The sequence below is a fragment of the Aptenodytes forsteri genome, unplaced genomic scaffold (assembly GCF_000699145.1).
Source record: "Aptenodytes forsteri isolate BGI_AS27 unplaced genomic scaffold, ASM69914v1 Scaffold27, whole genome shotgun sequence".
Classification (NCBI taxonomy): Eukaryota; Metazoa; Chordata; class Aves; order Sphenisciformes; family Spheniscidae; genus Aptenodytes; species Aptenodytes forsteri.
In genome coordinates, this window is record NW_008794407.1 from 1,467,275 (window position 1) to 1,485,366 (window position 18,092).

The 18,092-nt window shown below is 39.5% G+C and overlaps 1 protein-coding gene across 1 annotated transcript in view; it reads left to right on the top strand.

The window, feature by feature from the left end:
- The window catches only part of TRIO (trio Rho guanine nucleotide exchange factor), a 186,127-nt gene that overhangs the window by 40,824 nt on the left and 127,211 nt on the right, over positions 1-18,092 (top strand). Inside the window, 3 exon segments of the mRNA XM_019474271.1 lie at positions 720-842; positions 7,248-7,439; positions 17,158-17,327. Of these exon segments, the coding sequence (XP_019329816.1) occupies positions 720-842; positions 7,248-7,439; positions 17,158-17,327 (485 nt within the window).

Genomic DNA, 18,092 nt, shown 5'->3' on the forward strand with positions numbered 1-18,092 from the left:
CTATTTATAAAGCTGTCAGCCCAGCCATTGTGGTAGAAGTGTTAATGTCCTTAAAATGTCTTTCATTCCTCACTTTTTCAGCTATAAAATTTACAATACACAATTATGTCTATCCGATGTTTTGAGGAGAAGCTTCTTCAGAATTGGGGCAAAATCCTTCATGTGCTCTGAATGCAGATATCATTCATCTCATAATGATTTCAACTCAATTTTATTGCATTAATTAAAAATTCTACTACTGAATCTTTCTTCTTGACTTAATAATATGTAGTAGGAGAAGCTATTTCTCATCTAAAATAAAACTTCACTGTGTTATTCACCAGCATTGTTGGGGAATGTGCAAACTCCATTAGTGTTACCTTACAGAAAAATGTCAGCTGAAGGCATAAACGGATTACAGAGAGACCCTCACAAGGGGTCTAGCCACTTGGATCAGATTACTGTCAAATTGATGAATGTGTAGAAATGAGGTTGTCCTTGGTAGGCTTCAAAATAAACATATAATCTTAAATCATACGATTTAGCTAGTTATTGCCTTGAGAAAAGTTAATGAGATATAATTAGTGTCCTTCAATGGCAATACTGTGTTTTAATCCAACAGTACAGTACCTTATAAGCAGTCCCTTTACAGCTTCTTAGTTTCTTGAATAGTTGTCTTTTTGTTGCAACATTCAGTACATCCACTCAGAGTTTTTGTATGTCTCTCTTCTGTACCACAGGTGTTGGATTGGATTGAAAACCATGGAGAAGCTTTTCTTAGCAAACATACTGGAGTGGGAAAATCCCTGCATCGGGCTAGAGCTTTGCAGAAACGCCATGAAGACTTTGAAGAGGTTGCGCAGGTAAAAACAATCACATGAAGGACTGTAATTTGTCATGGAAATATATGAAAAATTCCTGCTGTGGCACTGAAGGGTTGAGTAGAGGGAGCTCCACTACAAAAAATTCCGTTCCAAGAATGGACTATTTTGTTTCTGTTGCAAGCTCGTATTTCATTTCTGCTTTGCGCTCCAGTTTCAACAAGAAAAAAAACAAACTTCCACAGTCCTGCAGAGAGTGGGAGCCTTGAAGCCCGACAGAGCTGCTGCTGATATTATTATTTATTATTATTATTATTTCAAAAGCATGCTTTCAAATATTGAGTCGCAGAAGAATGAAAGCTCTCCTTTTAAAGTAACTTAATTCCATGGGATTCTAGGATTTAAACTTTTGTGCAGCCTGTAAGAGAGGATGGAGATGAATTGAAAGCCCTGCTTCCTGACTTTAAGGTTGAGGAGCTCCCAAATCCCCACAACAGTTTGATGGGGGTGAAGGGAGGACTCCTAAGAACCCAGGTGAGCCAGCAAACTGGTCAACCTGGCTTTGATTTCTTTAAATACAATTGAGTTTGTGTATGTCCTCCTGTTCTGAATCACTGATACCACCGCTTTTTCCATAGGAAGACTCTAGTTTCAGCCTTAAGTGGAACTGATGATAGAACTTCAAAACACACTTTTCTGTGAAAAAGAGTCAAGCCAAAAGAAATACAGATACTAAGGAATGCAGGGAGCATAACAAGAGGAAGTTGGTTTGGGTGGCAGCCTTGAAAAGGGCATGAGGTGAATAAAACCCATTAGAAGCTGAAGGCTAGAATCCTCCCCATTAGTAACATGTACTGTCTGTCCAGTCTTAATGATTGGTAAGAGTAAACATCTCTAAGATTCATCAAGAAAAATCTCATTAAGGTAGGGTTGATACAGTGGTCCTTCAGTCAAAACAGAAGACGCATCATTAGAAGATTCTGAAGTGACATGCAGGAGCTCAGCAGTGACACCTACTATGGCGGATGCATCAGAAGTGTGTTTACAGATTGCCTGTTTAATGGATGATTAAGCTCTTAGTAAAATTTCACTTGTAAATACAGTCTTAGAGCACTCCAGTGACTGAGGACTTGAAATAGCATCAGAAAGCTTCCTCAATATTGATTTCCTATAAAATTTTCCAAAATAATAAGCGTTGTTAGTTTTGTATATACACATGCTGGATTTTCCATATGCATGCCTAATACTTCATTTTTAGTAAAATCTGTAATATTTTACATGTGGAAGTACTTACTTTTCTGGGTCAGACAAGCAAGAATCTGTTTCTGTAAGATACATAACAAAACCTGAATGATCTCATACTTAATACTGTTATTTGAGCAAAGAAGAAAAAAATGTTTGAGTAACCAAAGGGGGTGAAGTTTGTAGAACTGTTAGTGGGATGTAAACTATTAAAAAAGCATCTTGTTAATTTGCATTATACTTTGAAGTAGAAAGTTGTAAAGTAAATACTTAGAAAATATTTCCTAAAACTGAATGTTACTACAGTTTAAAATGATCTCTTTAGGGGATGGGTGGAATTTCTATTTTTGGAGATACTTAAAACTTAGACTGGTCAAAGAACTTAAATATACTACAGGGGACTATCTTCCACTGACAGAAGGATGGACAAAATGATCTAATAAGTATTTTTTTTATCTCTAATTCTTGAATGTGTAGTGACTGCCAAGAGAGGCACACCCTCTGAGTTGTTCCTCTTATTTGCTCTAAAACTGAATGTAAGCATGCCCCAAAAGGCATTCCTGTTGTTGGTTTTATAAGGAAGATTATGTTCAAGTGTTAGACAGCAATCTGCAGTCCTTGTTAAAGCATGATTTGGCTGATTTATTCTCTACCTAAATGTCTGGTTGGTCCAGGTCTTTGTTGTGTTTTGATTTTGGGGTTTTGTTGTTGTTTTTTGTTGTGTTTTGTTTTTTTGCCTTTTTTTTTTTTTTTTAATAGGACCCTAGGTATAATCAGGGGTTTTCAGTCAGCTCTAGTCAGAAGTTGAGAGGAAGCAGTGTCAAGTGAACTGTCAGTGGCATGGCAATGTTTTATCTAGTGCAGGGAGCCAACAGTAATGTTGAAGTGTTCCTGATTGAAGGCTAACTTCTGATTTTGAGAGGAGCTAAAATTATTATTTCTCTTTTCTTCCCTTCTGCTTCCTCCCTCTTTTTTTTTTTTTTAATGTGAATGAGGTGCTAATTTCTCAGCAGCGTTCAAAGAGATGTTAAAATAAGCTGTGTGTAGAATAGAAAAGATGTTCCAGAGTCAGTGGGCTGTGGGCTCACAAATTATTCACTTTAAAATTCATGTGAAATGAAGGCTTGGTTTTTTGGCACTTTTTGTTGCCACTACAGAAACACTAGATAGTCAAAACTCAGCCGACTAATAATCCTCCCCAAATTCTGATATACTGACATTCGTGCTACACACACACACGTCAACTTGCACCCACTATTGTAAAATTGATTATTGCTCTTTTCATGTGAAGCCTGTCCAGTTCACTTTCTACTTACCTTTTTTTTTCTTTTTCCCCTCTCCCCATGATCATCTTTGTATCCATGAGACCATTTAGTCAAAGTGTCAAGACTCCAAATTTTGACATAACTGATTCACTTGGGGGCACAGATTTTCAGCTTAGAAGCACTGGATGCAGAACAGTAGTATTGTTGTACTTCCCTATGCATTTTTGTATGAAATTCTAAGCCAGCTTCTCCTGTTTTAACTATGATTGATGTCTGCTTTTTCACAGCAGTCTACGTTCAAAAAGCATGAAAGGTGTATGGCAAGATTTAATTAGTAAAATCTTCCACAGATAAGTTTTGTTTTGTTTTTTTGTTTTTTTTTTTTTCCCTCGTAGGAAGGCTGAAAGCTTAGCTATTTTCTTTTATAAAATATGTTGCAACCACTTGCCATCTGAAGCTAGAACTTTGTCAGAAAAGTTAATTAGTAAAATCTTCCACAGATAAGTTTTGTTTTTTTTTTTTTCCCCCTCCATCTGCAGACTGCATCTGAGTAAAGTACTCAAGTCAGCTTGGTGTAAGAGACGCACAGGAAAGATTCTTCCAAACCTTGTTTGAATACACCTATCATTTCCTTACCACCACCGGTTACCACCTCCTTTAAGGCTGTAAAAAAAGTTCCTGTATTTGAACTGGTTATACACTTTGCTGTACATGTAATGTGCTGTAAATGAATGGCTGTAATACATCAAATTAAAGGTCCATGTCTTACATTATCTTGTGACCCTTGCCAGATGCGCAAAGAAAAGGGACTGTATGCATAACAAGTTACCTTTAACCTCCCAGTTGTCTAGGCTTATTTGATGGCTGTAACTGAAGGATGCATCAGAACCAGTGTTTAATAGTCACTGATGGACTTCTCTTCCCTTAATTAGGCTAGCTACTTTTTGAACCCATTTATGCTCTTGGAATGTATGCCAGATCCTGTGGCAATGAGTTATGCAATTTAATTGCTCCTTAGATGAAAAGTACTTTTGCTTTTTCATTTTAAGTGTGTTGTCTGATGCTTAAATGTGATAGCATCCACTGTACTTAATGAGTAATCTATCTTAATTTTCTCTACCTTTAATGATTTGTATACCTCTGTTAATCTCCCTCCATCCATGTGTGTCTGTCTTCCCCCTCCATAGTGCAATAAACTCCAGTTTGTATGAAATTCAGTCCATACCTCCACTCACTTCTGTTGCTGTATTTATTATCAGTAGTACTCATTTCTGCAGTAGTCTCTTAAATTTAACCTTTGACTTTTCTATGATGTGTCACTTCATATGCTTTCTAAAAATACGGTGTTTGTTTTTTCTGAAGAATATGTAGAGAAGGTTTCTCAACAGGAAGACTAGGAAAGCAATGGGATGTGTTGTTGGGGAAGATGATAAACTCTCCACTACGGAGAGCCTTTCAGCATTTTGGAGAAGAATGCCTATTAAAGACTCGAGTATAGCTGATTGTACCTTGGGGCACAGAGGGATGGACTAGAGGACTTGTTAAAGCTCTTACCAGGCTGATCTTTTCCCCTGGGATTTGGGGAGGGTGTGCTAGTGGAGAAATTCTGAGGAAAGGTTCATCTGTTTCAAAACTCTCTGTTGAATTTGTCACCGTGAAGGCTCCTTTGTCAATTTAGGAAACTGCCATAAGCAGCTTCAAGGGAGAACTCGTCCTCTTTCTGCCTAGCCTTCTGTTTTCTAACTGGTGGCTGCCCCTTGGGAGCAACATTTTCAAAATCTTCACGTTACTACTTTCTTCCCTCCAAGCATTGTTTAGAAGTAAGCAGAGAGTTGGGAAAGGCAGTAGTTAGTACAGCACGCCTATTTGCTGCGATTTTATTCCAAAGGGCAGTTATTATCTACCAAGATAAATATTTATATTATATTTCAGCTCTACGTGGAAGAGACATCTTAGCGATAAGGCATGTGTCTGCTGTTAAGGTTTAAGAATTGCAACCCCTTTTGAAGCAGCATCTAGGTTGTGATCATTTTTAAGTACAGGCAGTTCACCATCCAGCTTACAGAAAGAGAAATCTGATGTGCCTGGGCCTGTGTTACGCGGAAGATACTCCTGGAATTCATAAACAATGCTTCACATGTGAGATAAAGTTTTCATTAAAATGGGAAACTTCTGTTTCAGCCATCTGCAGCTGGGTGTGGCTCTCTGGGTTGATGAAGTAGTTGTTGTTCAAGGAGTGCCTTAAGGCTCTTCAGCCTTGCCCCTTCAACAAGTGTGAGCTGCGACCATGGAAGTCAAAACACCAGAGCACAGATCAGAGTGTGTTCTGGGCCAGCACGGCCTGGCCAGTGATCTGGAGTGTTGGGTAGTGCGCTCCCCACTGAAAAGGGTACGCTTATGTTAGTCGCTGCAGGCTTTCCCAGGGAAACTGGGGAGGAGTACTCTACCTCTCCGTGCAATTAAAAAGCTGAAGGTTAAGGAAGGGCTAAGATGCACATAAGTCAAAATCAAGGAGCAGCATGGATTGAATTCCTTACATAAATAGATCACAATAAATGAAGGGGGAACTCCCCCCAGATATATGAAAGCCGCACTGAGTCATGTAATCTGTCCTGGGCTTGCCTGGTAATTTACTTGAGATCCTGGAGGAGAGCTCTTGATTTTCTGCCCCTCAGTTGAGTTTTAGGGCCGGGCTCGGATTTAACTTTTGTGGATATTATAATGTTAATTAGAGGTGTGATACTATATTTATGGCAAAGAAAAGCACATTTCCATAGCCTTAATTTATCTTGGCAAGCAGTGTTTTTACCTGATGTAATTGAGGTTGGGAGAAGATGGAAGGGCAGAAGGGAAAAGAGAAAGGTGTAGCTTATATGGTGAAAATTTTTTTTTTTTATAGTCTGTGGTGCAAACTTATCAGGAGACCTGATGTGGTGACATAAGCAAAGCTCCTTTAGTGTAGACTTGGTTTCAATCTGTTTTCTCCCGAGTTTAACATCCTTCTATGCTTTCTTGATGAGTCCGTTTTGAGAACCATTCTAAGGCATGAAAACCCAAGGTTAGGCTCAAAAAGAGCACCCAAATTATAGTGAATGTTTGGAATCAGTCCTGTTTTGAACGAATGAGAAAGATATAGATGCAGGCTGCAAGTTCTAAGATTTAAGAGTTGTTGAACGTGTCTCTCTTCTCCGGACCATAGCGCTCTCAGCACATCAGGTACCATACTTCTCCCATTCTGTTTTCTGCTGTGACCCAGGGACTGTTGATCTGCCTGTGTTAATCCTGTGACATATTGGGACAATAGTCGCCTCTGACACTCAGCCATAGCCGACTTCTAAACCTTCCTCTGTTGCTGCTGTTTCACAAATGGTGATCCACTTGACATGTAAATTTTGGATACCTCACTTCTGTAAGAATGGAGAGAAATTTTCTCCTTCTGTGCCTGGTCACTTTCCACTCTCCTGCTGGATGTGTCGATTTGATGCTAAGCGTCTCTACTAGCAGCTAGGACTTTCTTACCTCTAATATTCGGCCATTTCGACAGTCTTCTGGCCTTGACTGTAGTGATTTTTCCCGTGTTGAAATAGGCCAGTTTGCACGTAATTAGACATTTGATTTAGGCTGATCTTTATTCTAGTTGTGAGTATAAAATACTAATTCCAAGGAAGAATAAATAGGCTCCCAAGTTCTGGATCAAGGAAACATTTGAATAAATAAGGAGCTAAGGAATGAATTTATTCACAGTTAAATGAAAAAGGATCTAGAAATATTAAAAAAACTTTAGTAAGATTATATTCTACTAACTTTAAAAAAAGAAGAAAGAAAAATACATTCCAAGGGCCTTTTTTGCCTTTTTGTTTTCATTAGTTGAGTGGCTTTAAACTATACTGACTGAATTTTCTTCCATTTAATCCTGTGAAACGAACTTCTTTCTCTACAGAACACATACACCAATGCAGATAAGCTCCTAGAAGCAGCTGAACAGCTCGCTCAGACTGGGGAGTGTGACCCGGAGGAAATTTATCAAGCTGCCCATCAGCTCGAAGACCGGATACAGGATTTTGTTAGGCGTGTGGAGCAACGCAAGATCCTGCTGGACATGTCTGTGTCCTTTCACACTCATGTTAAAGAGGTAAAACTGCTGCTAAGTCACGGTCATAACTTTAAGCCTCAAACCCGATATTGTCCAATGTTGCTTTCATCGTAAGAACCTTGCCATAGCAAGTCATGAACCCCTATTGTACGGTGGGTTTTGGTTTGCAATTCACTGTGGATTGGGGGCCGGGGTAGGGTGGTTGTTTTTTTTATGGATTTATTTATTTATTTGTTCTATTTTCTTTCTTTCACAAGCAGCTTCTACCTCCTTTGTTGTGCAAGTACACAGGCTTGTTCAGTCACGGGGAACCGGGGAGGGTCAGATCAGGGAACTGATACAGCTAAGAGAGACAGCATTGCCGGGGGAGATACTGTGCACTTCTGTTGATTTTGGGTTTTTTTGTTGTTGTTTTTGTGTTGTTTGTTTTTTTTTTTTATCCAACCAGCTCTCCAGTGTAGTTAACTGAGTTGTCAGACACATGGTTAGACTGACACGGTTCAGGAGACTGAAATGCATGGCAGAAGCACAAGGCTACTTAAGGCAACCCTGCTGCCCAGAGAGACTTTGTTTTCTTTCTGTTTTACACATTGCATTTTGATCTTGTATATTGATGGTTCTTCACAACCTAAAGAGCTTATCTGATAATGACAATGATTTACCTTATGTTTGCAATTTTTAGTCTCCTTCAAAGGTTAAACTGATACACCAGGAAAAAGAAAATTCAGCCAAACACACTTAATTTTCAGCCAGATCAGTCTTCTGCTCCAATTCAGAACACAGATCGTACGAGTTTATAAGCTCATGGGAGAGGGTGAAATAGGCTAGAGCAAGAATAAGGACTTCAGTAAGGGGTTTTGGTTGAAGGTAGTGGCAAATTTTGACAACTGTAGATTACTTGTTTTCTGTTTAGAGCTCGTTAAATGTTCTCGCTGCTCAAACTAGGTGAAAATATTAAAGGCTTCTGGATCACAGCATGTCAGAGTATGTGTCTTCCTTCCCTTCACCCTACATCACGAAATGGTCTGTTCAGTGGAGAAGTATAGTATTCAAAGTAGCTTCTTCAGCAAAACCTTTTAGAGGGTAAGGGTGGAAGTTTTTTGTATGTGAAACATCTGCTTTGCACTTGAAACAAACACACCAGGCAATTGGTCTTTGAAGGAGGTCAGGATTGAATTACTTCTTTAGCTCTAGACCTGAGTACATAGCTCCCCCATCAGTTTTCTGTTAGATGCTTCGTTGCCGATACTCTCCCAGGACTCTGCTTGTTTAAACAAAACATAAATGCTGTATCGTAAGCTATTCTTATGGGGCAACTTTTTTGTTTCACTTTTCTCAAGCACATAGTGCTGTTCCATGACCTGTTGTGAAGCACAGGAACAGTCAGCTGCTGAAACATGTTCATTGTTCCTATAGACTTCTTCATTACATGTTTTTCTTAGCATCAAGAAGAGCAGCTGGAACGGTATTTAAATGGCTAGAGTTGGCCGTAGTGATGAAAGACGGATACTGTAAAAGGATTTGCAAGGAAAGGGTTTTAAAAAAATCCCAAAAAACAAAAGGCAGGCTGATCTGTGAGTCACTATTGAGTAATTCTGAGAGGCTGATCCAGATGTGCTGGAATGTTGCCACTGCTCCCCTAGATAATAATGTTTTATTGGAAAAAAAATATATTCTGTATCTTGATTTATTTCTTTGGGAAAATGGATGTTATTGTGACCCTGTAAGTGCACACGGCTGTTACTATGGCACCCTCTTTGCAGCCTGGACTTTGGGGGAAAGGTACTGTGGCTGATGCACACATGTTGATTTTTTTGTTTTGTCATGTGGCTGACATCTATACCTAATAAAGCAAGGAAAATTAAAAAGAGTACTTATTTATGTAAGCAAGACTATCTTTTTATTTATTTGCATTCTACTTAAAAATACAGGTGAGAGAGTGAGGCAGGTGGTTCATGTTTAGTAGACTAGTCCTTTGGTTATGGTGCGAAGAAATAGCAAGCTCAAAGCTGTCTTGTGCTTTCTGTATTCTGGTCTGTTTTCAAGAGCATGTTGTTTGTTATCAAACATGCGTGTGGAGTGTTGAGAAGGCATCACAAAGCAGATGGAAGATAAAAATGCCCTAAACCTGAAAGTCATCCATGCTTTGTTGGCAGGAGAATTGCATTTCTCCTGCAGGATGTGGAAAGTCGCTGAATAAATCAGTGCATACCTGTAAGCACATAACCTTTCTGCTGTATGGTGGAGTGAAGAAATCAATGTGCATTCTTAGCTGGTGAAGAGAGGAGTTCAAGTAGTAGGATAATTTGCTAGTTGTTGAACCAGAAAGAGATGTTTCAGTTGTTTAAAAAAAAAACAAAAACAAAAACCCCACAAAAAAACCCTCCAAACAAATCAAAACAAAACACCACCAACATGTTTTGCCCTTCAAATATTCAGGGTGAATTTTGTTTCTTGTATCTTTTTTGTGTTTTTCTGGTCTGAAAAATAGGCATGAAGAATAAAAACCCTGCTTGTGTGTGACAGTTTGGAGGGAGCCACAGAGCTGAGAAAAGTTGGTGATCTGAGTCGTTGGCTGTTTTGAGGCTTTGAAATCTGGCTCCGATATCCATCCAATCCCTTGATTTTTCTGAAGTAGGATGTTTTGTTGTGTTTTATTCTTTTTCCCAGAAATACTTCATGTTGAATGAATGCACCTCATCTGCATGAGAGCATTCCAATACTACTTCTCCCCTGTAGCTTCACATAACCTTTATACTTGACACAGAATTTGCCTGCAACTTTTCCCAGCTTCCCTGGGAAACATCAGCCCTTCAGTGTCTGCACAGTACTGTTACTCTGTTCACGCATAGTAAATCAGCACAGTTTCTGCTTTTAGAAGCAGCCTGCTTGCCACAAAAGCAATAGATCGGCTTGACGTGTCTTGGAAGTAACAGACTTTTGCTATACCTGTGGGCAAAGCAGCTGTGTAGTACGTGTGCAGCAGCCTGTTACGATGCACATTGGAAATGCTGGTTGTCTCTAACATTTCCAGAAGTTCTGTAGCCAGGTGGTTACAAGCTGGTAGAGCTCCCTGTGGCTTACAAACATCAGAAAACAACATAGAAGTTTTCAGACTCCTCATAGACTAACCTTAATAGACCACATTTCTCATTGGGGAAAAAAAGGATGTATTCAGGGAAGCTAGAAATATGATGTTATGTAATGGTATTGCCATTACTCATTTTGCTTAACGGTGATCCAAGAAAATCAGTTGCTTGCTGTATATGTAAATTGTGATTCCATGCTGTTATGTTACTACTAGTTTTAAGTTTGCAAGGTTGTGAACATTGACACTTAGCTCCCATGCAAACAGCGAGAAATTTCAGTCTATAAGCCAAATTTTTCAGTAAGTGATGTACTGAAGTTAAGTCATGCACTGGCAAGCTTTAAAAGTGTTTGGGACCATAAATATCCCTATCAGAATCTTTGCATTGAAAGTACTGTGTCCTGGCGGGTTCCCAGCCTGAGGGTGGATAAAATGCAACTGAGCATCTGAACAGGTTGACCGTTGCAAGAGGGTGAATCCCTTACGGCTTTTGTGCCTTCTGACATTTAATAATATGAGGAGGGACAAGAGGAGAAAAAAAATTGCACAGATAACAGATATGTTTCCTAAATAAACGGTTATCATAAAAGGTTGTGTGCAAAACATGGGAGCAAGAGTCACAGTAGTCTTTGCTGTGAAATCTGTCACCCAGTAGAGATGAACAGGATTTTGGTGTGAATTCGAATTCTTCCATACACACGTGTACAGAGACACATGCGCACACACTCTCTCTGAAATGGTTCCCTCAGCATCTGTGAGTGGGAAGACTGAAATCCTGGCCAAGCCAGGTGTTTGTAGTAGTGCCAAAGTAGAGCAAGAGAGATTTTCCTAACTGGAGTCAAGTGTGGGAATACAGATCAGAGCTGAATGTATGTGGAAGAGAATGATCTCTTCAGAGCCTGTTGGCTTTTTGCATATAACCTTTTGTGTGTATTCTGACAAGTTGACTATAAAATAGCTCAGAGCGCTTTTTATGTATACACAATATGCTTAATGGTGTTACTAGATGTCTCTCTTCTTTTTTTCATCTACTCGAACTAAACTTTACACCAGAATAAACTGAGGTTGAAACAAAGAAAAAGGAAGTGGAATTGGCTAAGATTTCAAATGCAAAACCTCGCTCTTCCTGAACAAAGGTAATGAAACAGTAGTGTGTGCAAGCTGTTGAAGGAAGGTGGCATCGTTTTGAGGGTGCCAGTGCATGGGAAGGCTTGAGGAGGCCTTGCTCTGGCCATAATGCTGCCGATTCATTCATATCTACTTATGAGGCATGTGTATTTGATTCAAAAAAGCTTGTTGATAATGGTCTCGCTTTGTCTCACAACTCGCTGCCAGAAATATGCCCTCCTTTGCATTTTCCAGTATGGAAGGGTGTCCATCCGTGCAGCCTTTCATTTCTTTCATCCCAGGGTGGACCCTGAGGTGACAGACCTGCTCTTCTGCTTGCCTGTCATTCCTGAGTCTTTGAGTCTTCTGTGCTGGGTGGTCCACAGCTTAAATGTGGATGTCATAATAAGGCTGCTCTCTCCTCTGCGTGCCCTTTCCAGGCAGCAGAGCAGCTTTTGGATGCGCCCATCGAAGTGTGAGGGCTCTGTCCCTTGGGCTTTTGTGTGTGTCTAATATTTTTGTCATGTCATTATAGCACAGCAATGCTCAGTGTGATGGGTCTGGCAAAATATATGAAGTGCAGTCTCTGGTCAGTACTTTGATATGCCGGTCATCTTGAATCTGAGAGTTGAGGAGGACAATTTTTAAATCTGAAATGAGAGAAACACATTCAGTGGCAGCACACTGAAGTGTGTTGTGGTTTACTGGTTTGGTAGGACTAGAATCCAGTTTACCCAGCACAGATTTTCTCTCATGAGTTTTTCTATGCTGGTAGCTACTTTGCTTGAAAACAGGGACCAAATTTAAGTCCAAACTTTACTGAAATAGCACTAAGTGCTTGAGAGAAGTGAGGCAGAAATAGGCCTTTAAGCTGTGTGAAGCTATGGTATAGACATTTTTTTCTTGTTCAGTTAAGAAATGGAATGAATGCTAACAGGCTACTAGTAGTTGATGTAGTTTTAGGAAGATGTGAGAAACTTGGTTTTGCTTTAAGGATGAATTTATTCTGAATAGGAAATTGATTCCATTATAATTGTAGAATAGATAGGGATATTTGAAGCTTTTTAAGATAATTAAATCTAATTTTCAAAAAATATGCATGCATTTAGTATCTTAAATGTCACTGAAAGACCCTGGAAGACAAACTCCTGGGGATTTAACATCTTACGTTTTTTGTTTTTAAAAAGATACAGTTTTTGTCCACTGCATGTCCTGAAAGCCAAAGCTTACAGGCAGACACGCAAACATCAGCCCCCTTCTATGCCCAGATATACTTGCTAGGGAAACTATTGCAACATTTAGCCCTGTACAAATAATAGCTTCTTCAACAACTGTGCCTGTGGTGATACACATACTGCAACACTGTGCTGGGGGGCAGGGGCAGAAAAGAGGAATTGGCAGTTTTTAAATGCAGAGACTGTGTGCCTGCCTTTGCCTTACCCTGCTGAAAAGGCTGGCTGAATAGCCAAAAGCCATTATTAAAAAAATGAAAAATAAAATAAATTGCGAAAGAGAGTGACAGATATTTTACCCTAATAAAATAACTCTGTGCACTTGGGAAGGTATTTACTCAAAAATAATTGTTCTCTGGTTATATTTGGCAAAATACTGTACGGTCTTATTTAGTTGCAGTCTTTCAGGAGATTGCAGGGATGGGACTTAAATGGATAGAGGCCCATGATGGAAACACTGAAACTTCCAGGATGTTGCAGACAATTAAAATAATACCATCTCGGTGACTAATGGCATGCTCCCAAGAACTTAGGAAAGAGGTAGCACAGGATACAGGCTCGTTCAAGCAGATGTTTCTTAGTCTGTGCTATATTTAGATCAAGAAAAAAAAAATCTGCTGGGTGAAACATTTGCCTGTCAGGGATTCAGAATTTGATTTCCCTCTCCAATTTTAATTCTGGTAAGATGTGAAGAGCGGATGAAAAGAGCAGAAGAGCCTCCTTCTGTGACTGGATTGAGTTATTGATACGGTTTTCTCACTGTATGTTAGAGCTGTCTTGCCACTGGATAAAGTTCTTACTGAGGTCACAGGACTCGGTGGTTTGTTTAGGGATCTTCATGCTGCTTGTTTTACAGAGAATAGAAAAAAACATGCCTGGAAGTTGCTCAAAAGTTCACACTGAGAGAACGTTAATAGTTTTTTAATGACGAGTTTGTTTGTTTTTTTTTCCCCCACTGGATTTTTGTTGCCAAGCTCTCTTTTATGGAATAATGCGTTACCTCAGAAAATCATTGCACTATAAAATCAGTAGTTCTGCACTGCTGAACGTGTATGGGTAAGCTCCAGTCTCTGTTCACCCCCCACTGTAAACTGGTTGCTTTCTTTTGGCTTTGCTGTGCAACCTTGTATTGTCTTCATCCTTTGTTTTGTATCCGAAAACAAGGTAATTTATGTAATTTCCAGTATATCCAGTGCTCATTCTGTTTTTAAAGCTCTATACAAGCCAGCTGGCTATAGCCATCCATTATGAATGAAGCTCCTTGCAGTAAATTGCATTAATTTCTATCCAGCTTTAATAACCTGGCAGTTTTGTTCATCTGTGTTGGCTTTATTCTAACTTTTGTGTATAAATATCAAGATTATTTTGAGGGGAAGCTGTTTGTCAGAAACCTACTTACCGGAAGAGTGTAAAAAGCTTATTTGGTAATGTATTAGAGTAACTTTTGCTATGGAAGTGTCACAGAGCTGTTTAGTGACTTCAGAAATGGCTTAAATTGTTCCACTTTCAACAGTGTATGAATCACAGCTAGACAAGTAATGCATACTAATTACTATCCTTCTCTTTCTGCACATTTGTAAAATGTTTTTCCTGCGCAAGCAGTGGGCAATTCAGCTAATGAAGTAGGCAAACGCAGTGTATTTTTGAGCCCTTTGGTACCTTAGGGGCAAGATACTATGTTTACAGTCATGCCGTGCTGACCAGGCACTAAGCCAGTTGGCGTTAACACTCTGTTGTGCTGGTGCCCATGTCTTTCTGCTCTAGGCAGGTGGTGTTGCTTTGAACTGGCTGCGCAGAAGGAAAAGTCTGCTTGTTCTGTGTTGGCTTGGTCTCCAGCATCCAGGGCAAGCTTTAAGGGAAGTATTCGCATGCACAGTACATCACCAGCCCAACACTTAAAAGTTTCGTTGCTCCTGCCAGGTCCTCTCCACCCAGTTACAGAAGTGGCTTGATGCGTATGTGAAGAATAAGAAATGCAGAGGTGAGGTGTCCCTTGTACAGGTGTGACACAACCCAGCTGCAAAAGACATATTGGAAAAAATTGAAGTGGTTCTTAGACCTGCCTTCAGCCACAGTGCAGGTGCTTGTACAGGAGCCAAGGGGCAAACTTGATATAGTCCAAGAGACTCAAAATGGCTTTAATTCCAGTTTGTCTGTAATAAACATCTCTGAAAATTGGGCCTTTATAGACAGTGCAATAAGCGTGAGGTAGAGCTCGTCCAGCTAGCACCAAAAGCATGAGATCTGCAGTCAACAACAAAGTGTTACTCTCAGATGAATATATTTGCACAGTTGCAAGCTGCACTGGTTGTGTGAACACACCAGCTCACTTGGAAGGTCTCTGACACGGTGTCCTATTATTACGGTTCAGACATAAGCTTCACAAGCTAGGAGAGGAATAAAAAGATGGCCGCTGGGCATTGAAAACTGAGTAAAGTTTTCAGGTTGTACTGTCAGGCTTCTTGCTCTTAAGTTTCGTTTGCCTCGAAGTGAAATTTGCATTCCTAAGTATGCATTTGGGGAAAAAAAAATTTTGGATGCTGCATTGGGTTATGCTGGAATGAATGTTGACGAGTGCTTTTGACCCACTTGCTAAGTTCTGTTGATTTGTGCTCCTTTTAATGAGAAAGACTGCTGTGGCTTGAGCTTGTGGTGTTTACGACTATGGAGTTGCATTCAGATCTGTGACAGGCATTGTGTTTGAAGCATATGAGTAGTCAGAATAACACAGTGTGTATGAATAGGCAGTTCCGTTTTGGGGGGTGGGTAGTAGATTTGTAGAAAAGAGTCTGGTTAAATCTTATTAATTCTTCCCAATTTGTGAACATTTAGCCTATAGCTTGGTTAACTCAAAACCTACCTCAGGAGGCATGTAAGGCTCTAAGATATAAAACCTAGCATTTGGTTTTAAAGTAAAGCTTCAAAGGAACCAATTAATCAAGATCTAGAATCCTTCATTGAATTTTCTATTTTAATGTGGCTCCATTGGTAGTTAGGAAACCTTTATGATCAGAACATTATAGAAACAGCAGCATGAAATGGGTATTTCTGTAGAAAATGTTAAGCAAAGAAATAAAACATTTATTTTTCTGCCTTTTGAAATTAAGCCGGTTTGATTTGCTTACTGTCTGTATTTTAACTACGTTAACCTTTTAATTAGGTTCAAAGTTAATAAAGCCTATTTGTATCTAAAATATATAAAGGCAGAGATTAAAATGTAGTCAAAAGATCTTAATACTTTTCAATCAGAACAGAGTTGTTATTTCAGGATAAAAACCAAACTCTAATCCTTGTTCTTGGAATCGCAGGGTTTGGGATGTGATGGTAAAATAGAGAGGAGGGACCCGGTTTGAATGCTTCCCGTGAGAGTAGCCGTTTTGTTGTGCTGTTAGCGCTGCTCACGGGAGTGCTGCAGCAGACAGTTGTGCTCCCTCTCTTCAAGAGGTGCTTTTATCAGTTGCGCAATAGATGGCTGATGGTTTGTTGATGAATAATTTTCACGCGGAGCTTAGGATGCAACAGCTTGCCTCATGAAATTGTGGAGAAGAACACAGCAGGCTTCAAGTGACCAGTAGTGATACCTAGCTAGCATATACCTATGGATTTTTCCATAAGCTGCAATGCATGTGGAGTTCTGAACAGGAATACGTGCATGTGTTAAGGGCGGGGGGGAACGTTGAGTTAACGGGTGGAATTACTTGTGATGATTTTTGTTGTAATAGTGCAAAATTGAGATCAAGAGGGTAAACACCACAGCTGTAGAGATCATGATAGAAAAATAACTTCTCACATCTGATTTTTCTCTGTATTTTGTTTTCTGAAATGCCGTTTTCTTTTTCCTTTTTTTGAAGGCCACTGAAAAGTGTTGTGTTATCTGTGTGCATGTGTCAGCCTGGCAGTGTAAACTTGATGGTGGCTACAATACATCTCCCTTCCTTCCTTCCTTCCTTCCTCCCTTCTCTCAGGGAGTGTTACCATAGCATTTCCCTCCCAGGGACTCTCTCGCAGAGCTGCAGATGGGATTCTCGCTATGAACTCTGTGCTGCTCAATCGGATACGCTCAGTACTGTAGAAGGAAAATGGGAAAGAAAGGGTGACTTAGCAACACGGATAAAGCTTTCCTGGTATTTCCAAGAAGCAAAAACCTTATTTGAAACAAAGGCTCGTTTTGATTAAATTGAGGATGGGATTTTTCTATGAAGAGAAACAAATCCTGTTTCTCCCCCCCACCTCAGTCTGTTTTCTCTTGTCCAGGGAGATTGATAGGGAATAGTGACTGCCTGATCCTGGGGCTTACGTTTCTTTTTTTTCTTTCCCCTCTCTGCTTTAGCTGTGGACATGGCTTGAAGAGTTACAGAAAGAACTGCTTGATGATGTCTATGCTGAGTCTGTGGAGGCTGTCCAAGACCTGATTAAACGTTTTGGTCAACAACAACAGACCACTCTGCAGGTTACAGTCAATGTCATAAAAGAAGGTGAAGATCTTATACAGCAACTAAGGTAAAACAATTTTTTATTTAAATCTCCTCTGGTGTATGTCTGATATTCTGTGAAGCTCTTTCTGTTCTGAGGGTAGAGATGATGACTGCAAGATATGACCTATAAATAAAACTTGTAAATATTAGGACTACAATGATGTTTCATGCTGTACTGATGGTCTCTAACCCTCTGTTTACAGGAAGCTCAACTTATAAACACTAACTACCTCCACAAGAAGGAGATTTTGTTTACGTAAGCTACCTTTGTAATAGGAGCAATCATATGTCTTTGTAGTCTGACATGCAGGGCTCCACAGCATTTTGAGTTCTGAGCAGCAGCCTTTTTATAAAGAGTCGCTTGGAATTGTTTTGCAGACTGATAAGAAACGTTATTTTAAGTTTGCAGTCAGTAACAATCTAAATAAATTTGGGCCCCAGTTGCACTGGTACATGTCCCCTTTGCTGCAGGAGCTGATATTATCATATCTGAATTTGCAGGTTTTATACTAAAGTAAAAGATGAAGTGGGGGTTTTTTTATTGTTATCTAATTTTGATTTTTTTCATTGCCGGGAAGGTTCAGTAAAGTAAATAGTTATCATATGCCACTTCCTTTTCACAATATAAGGGTTTGTCTCTGGTTTTAAATTTTATTATTCCTGTAAACAGAATGTCCTTAAGTGTTGAATTAGTCAAAAAATGAAAGAAATCTAATTTCCTAAGGCTTTTTCAAGTACTAAAACATAATTTGGACTTTTATTAACAAAGATGAACAGACTTAGCTTTCAT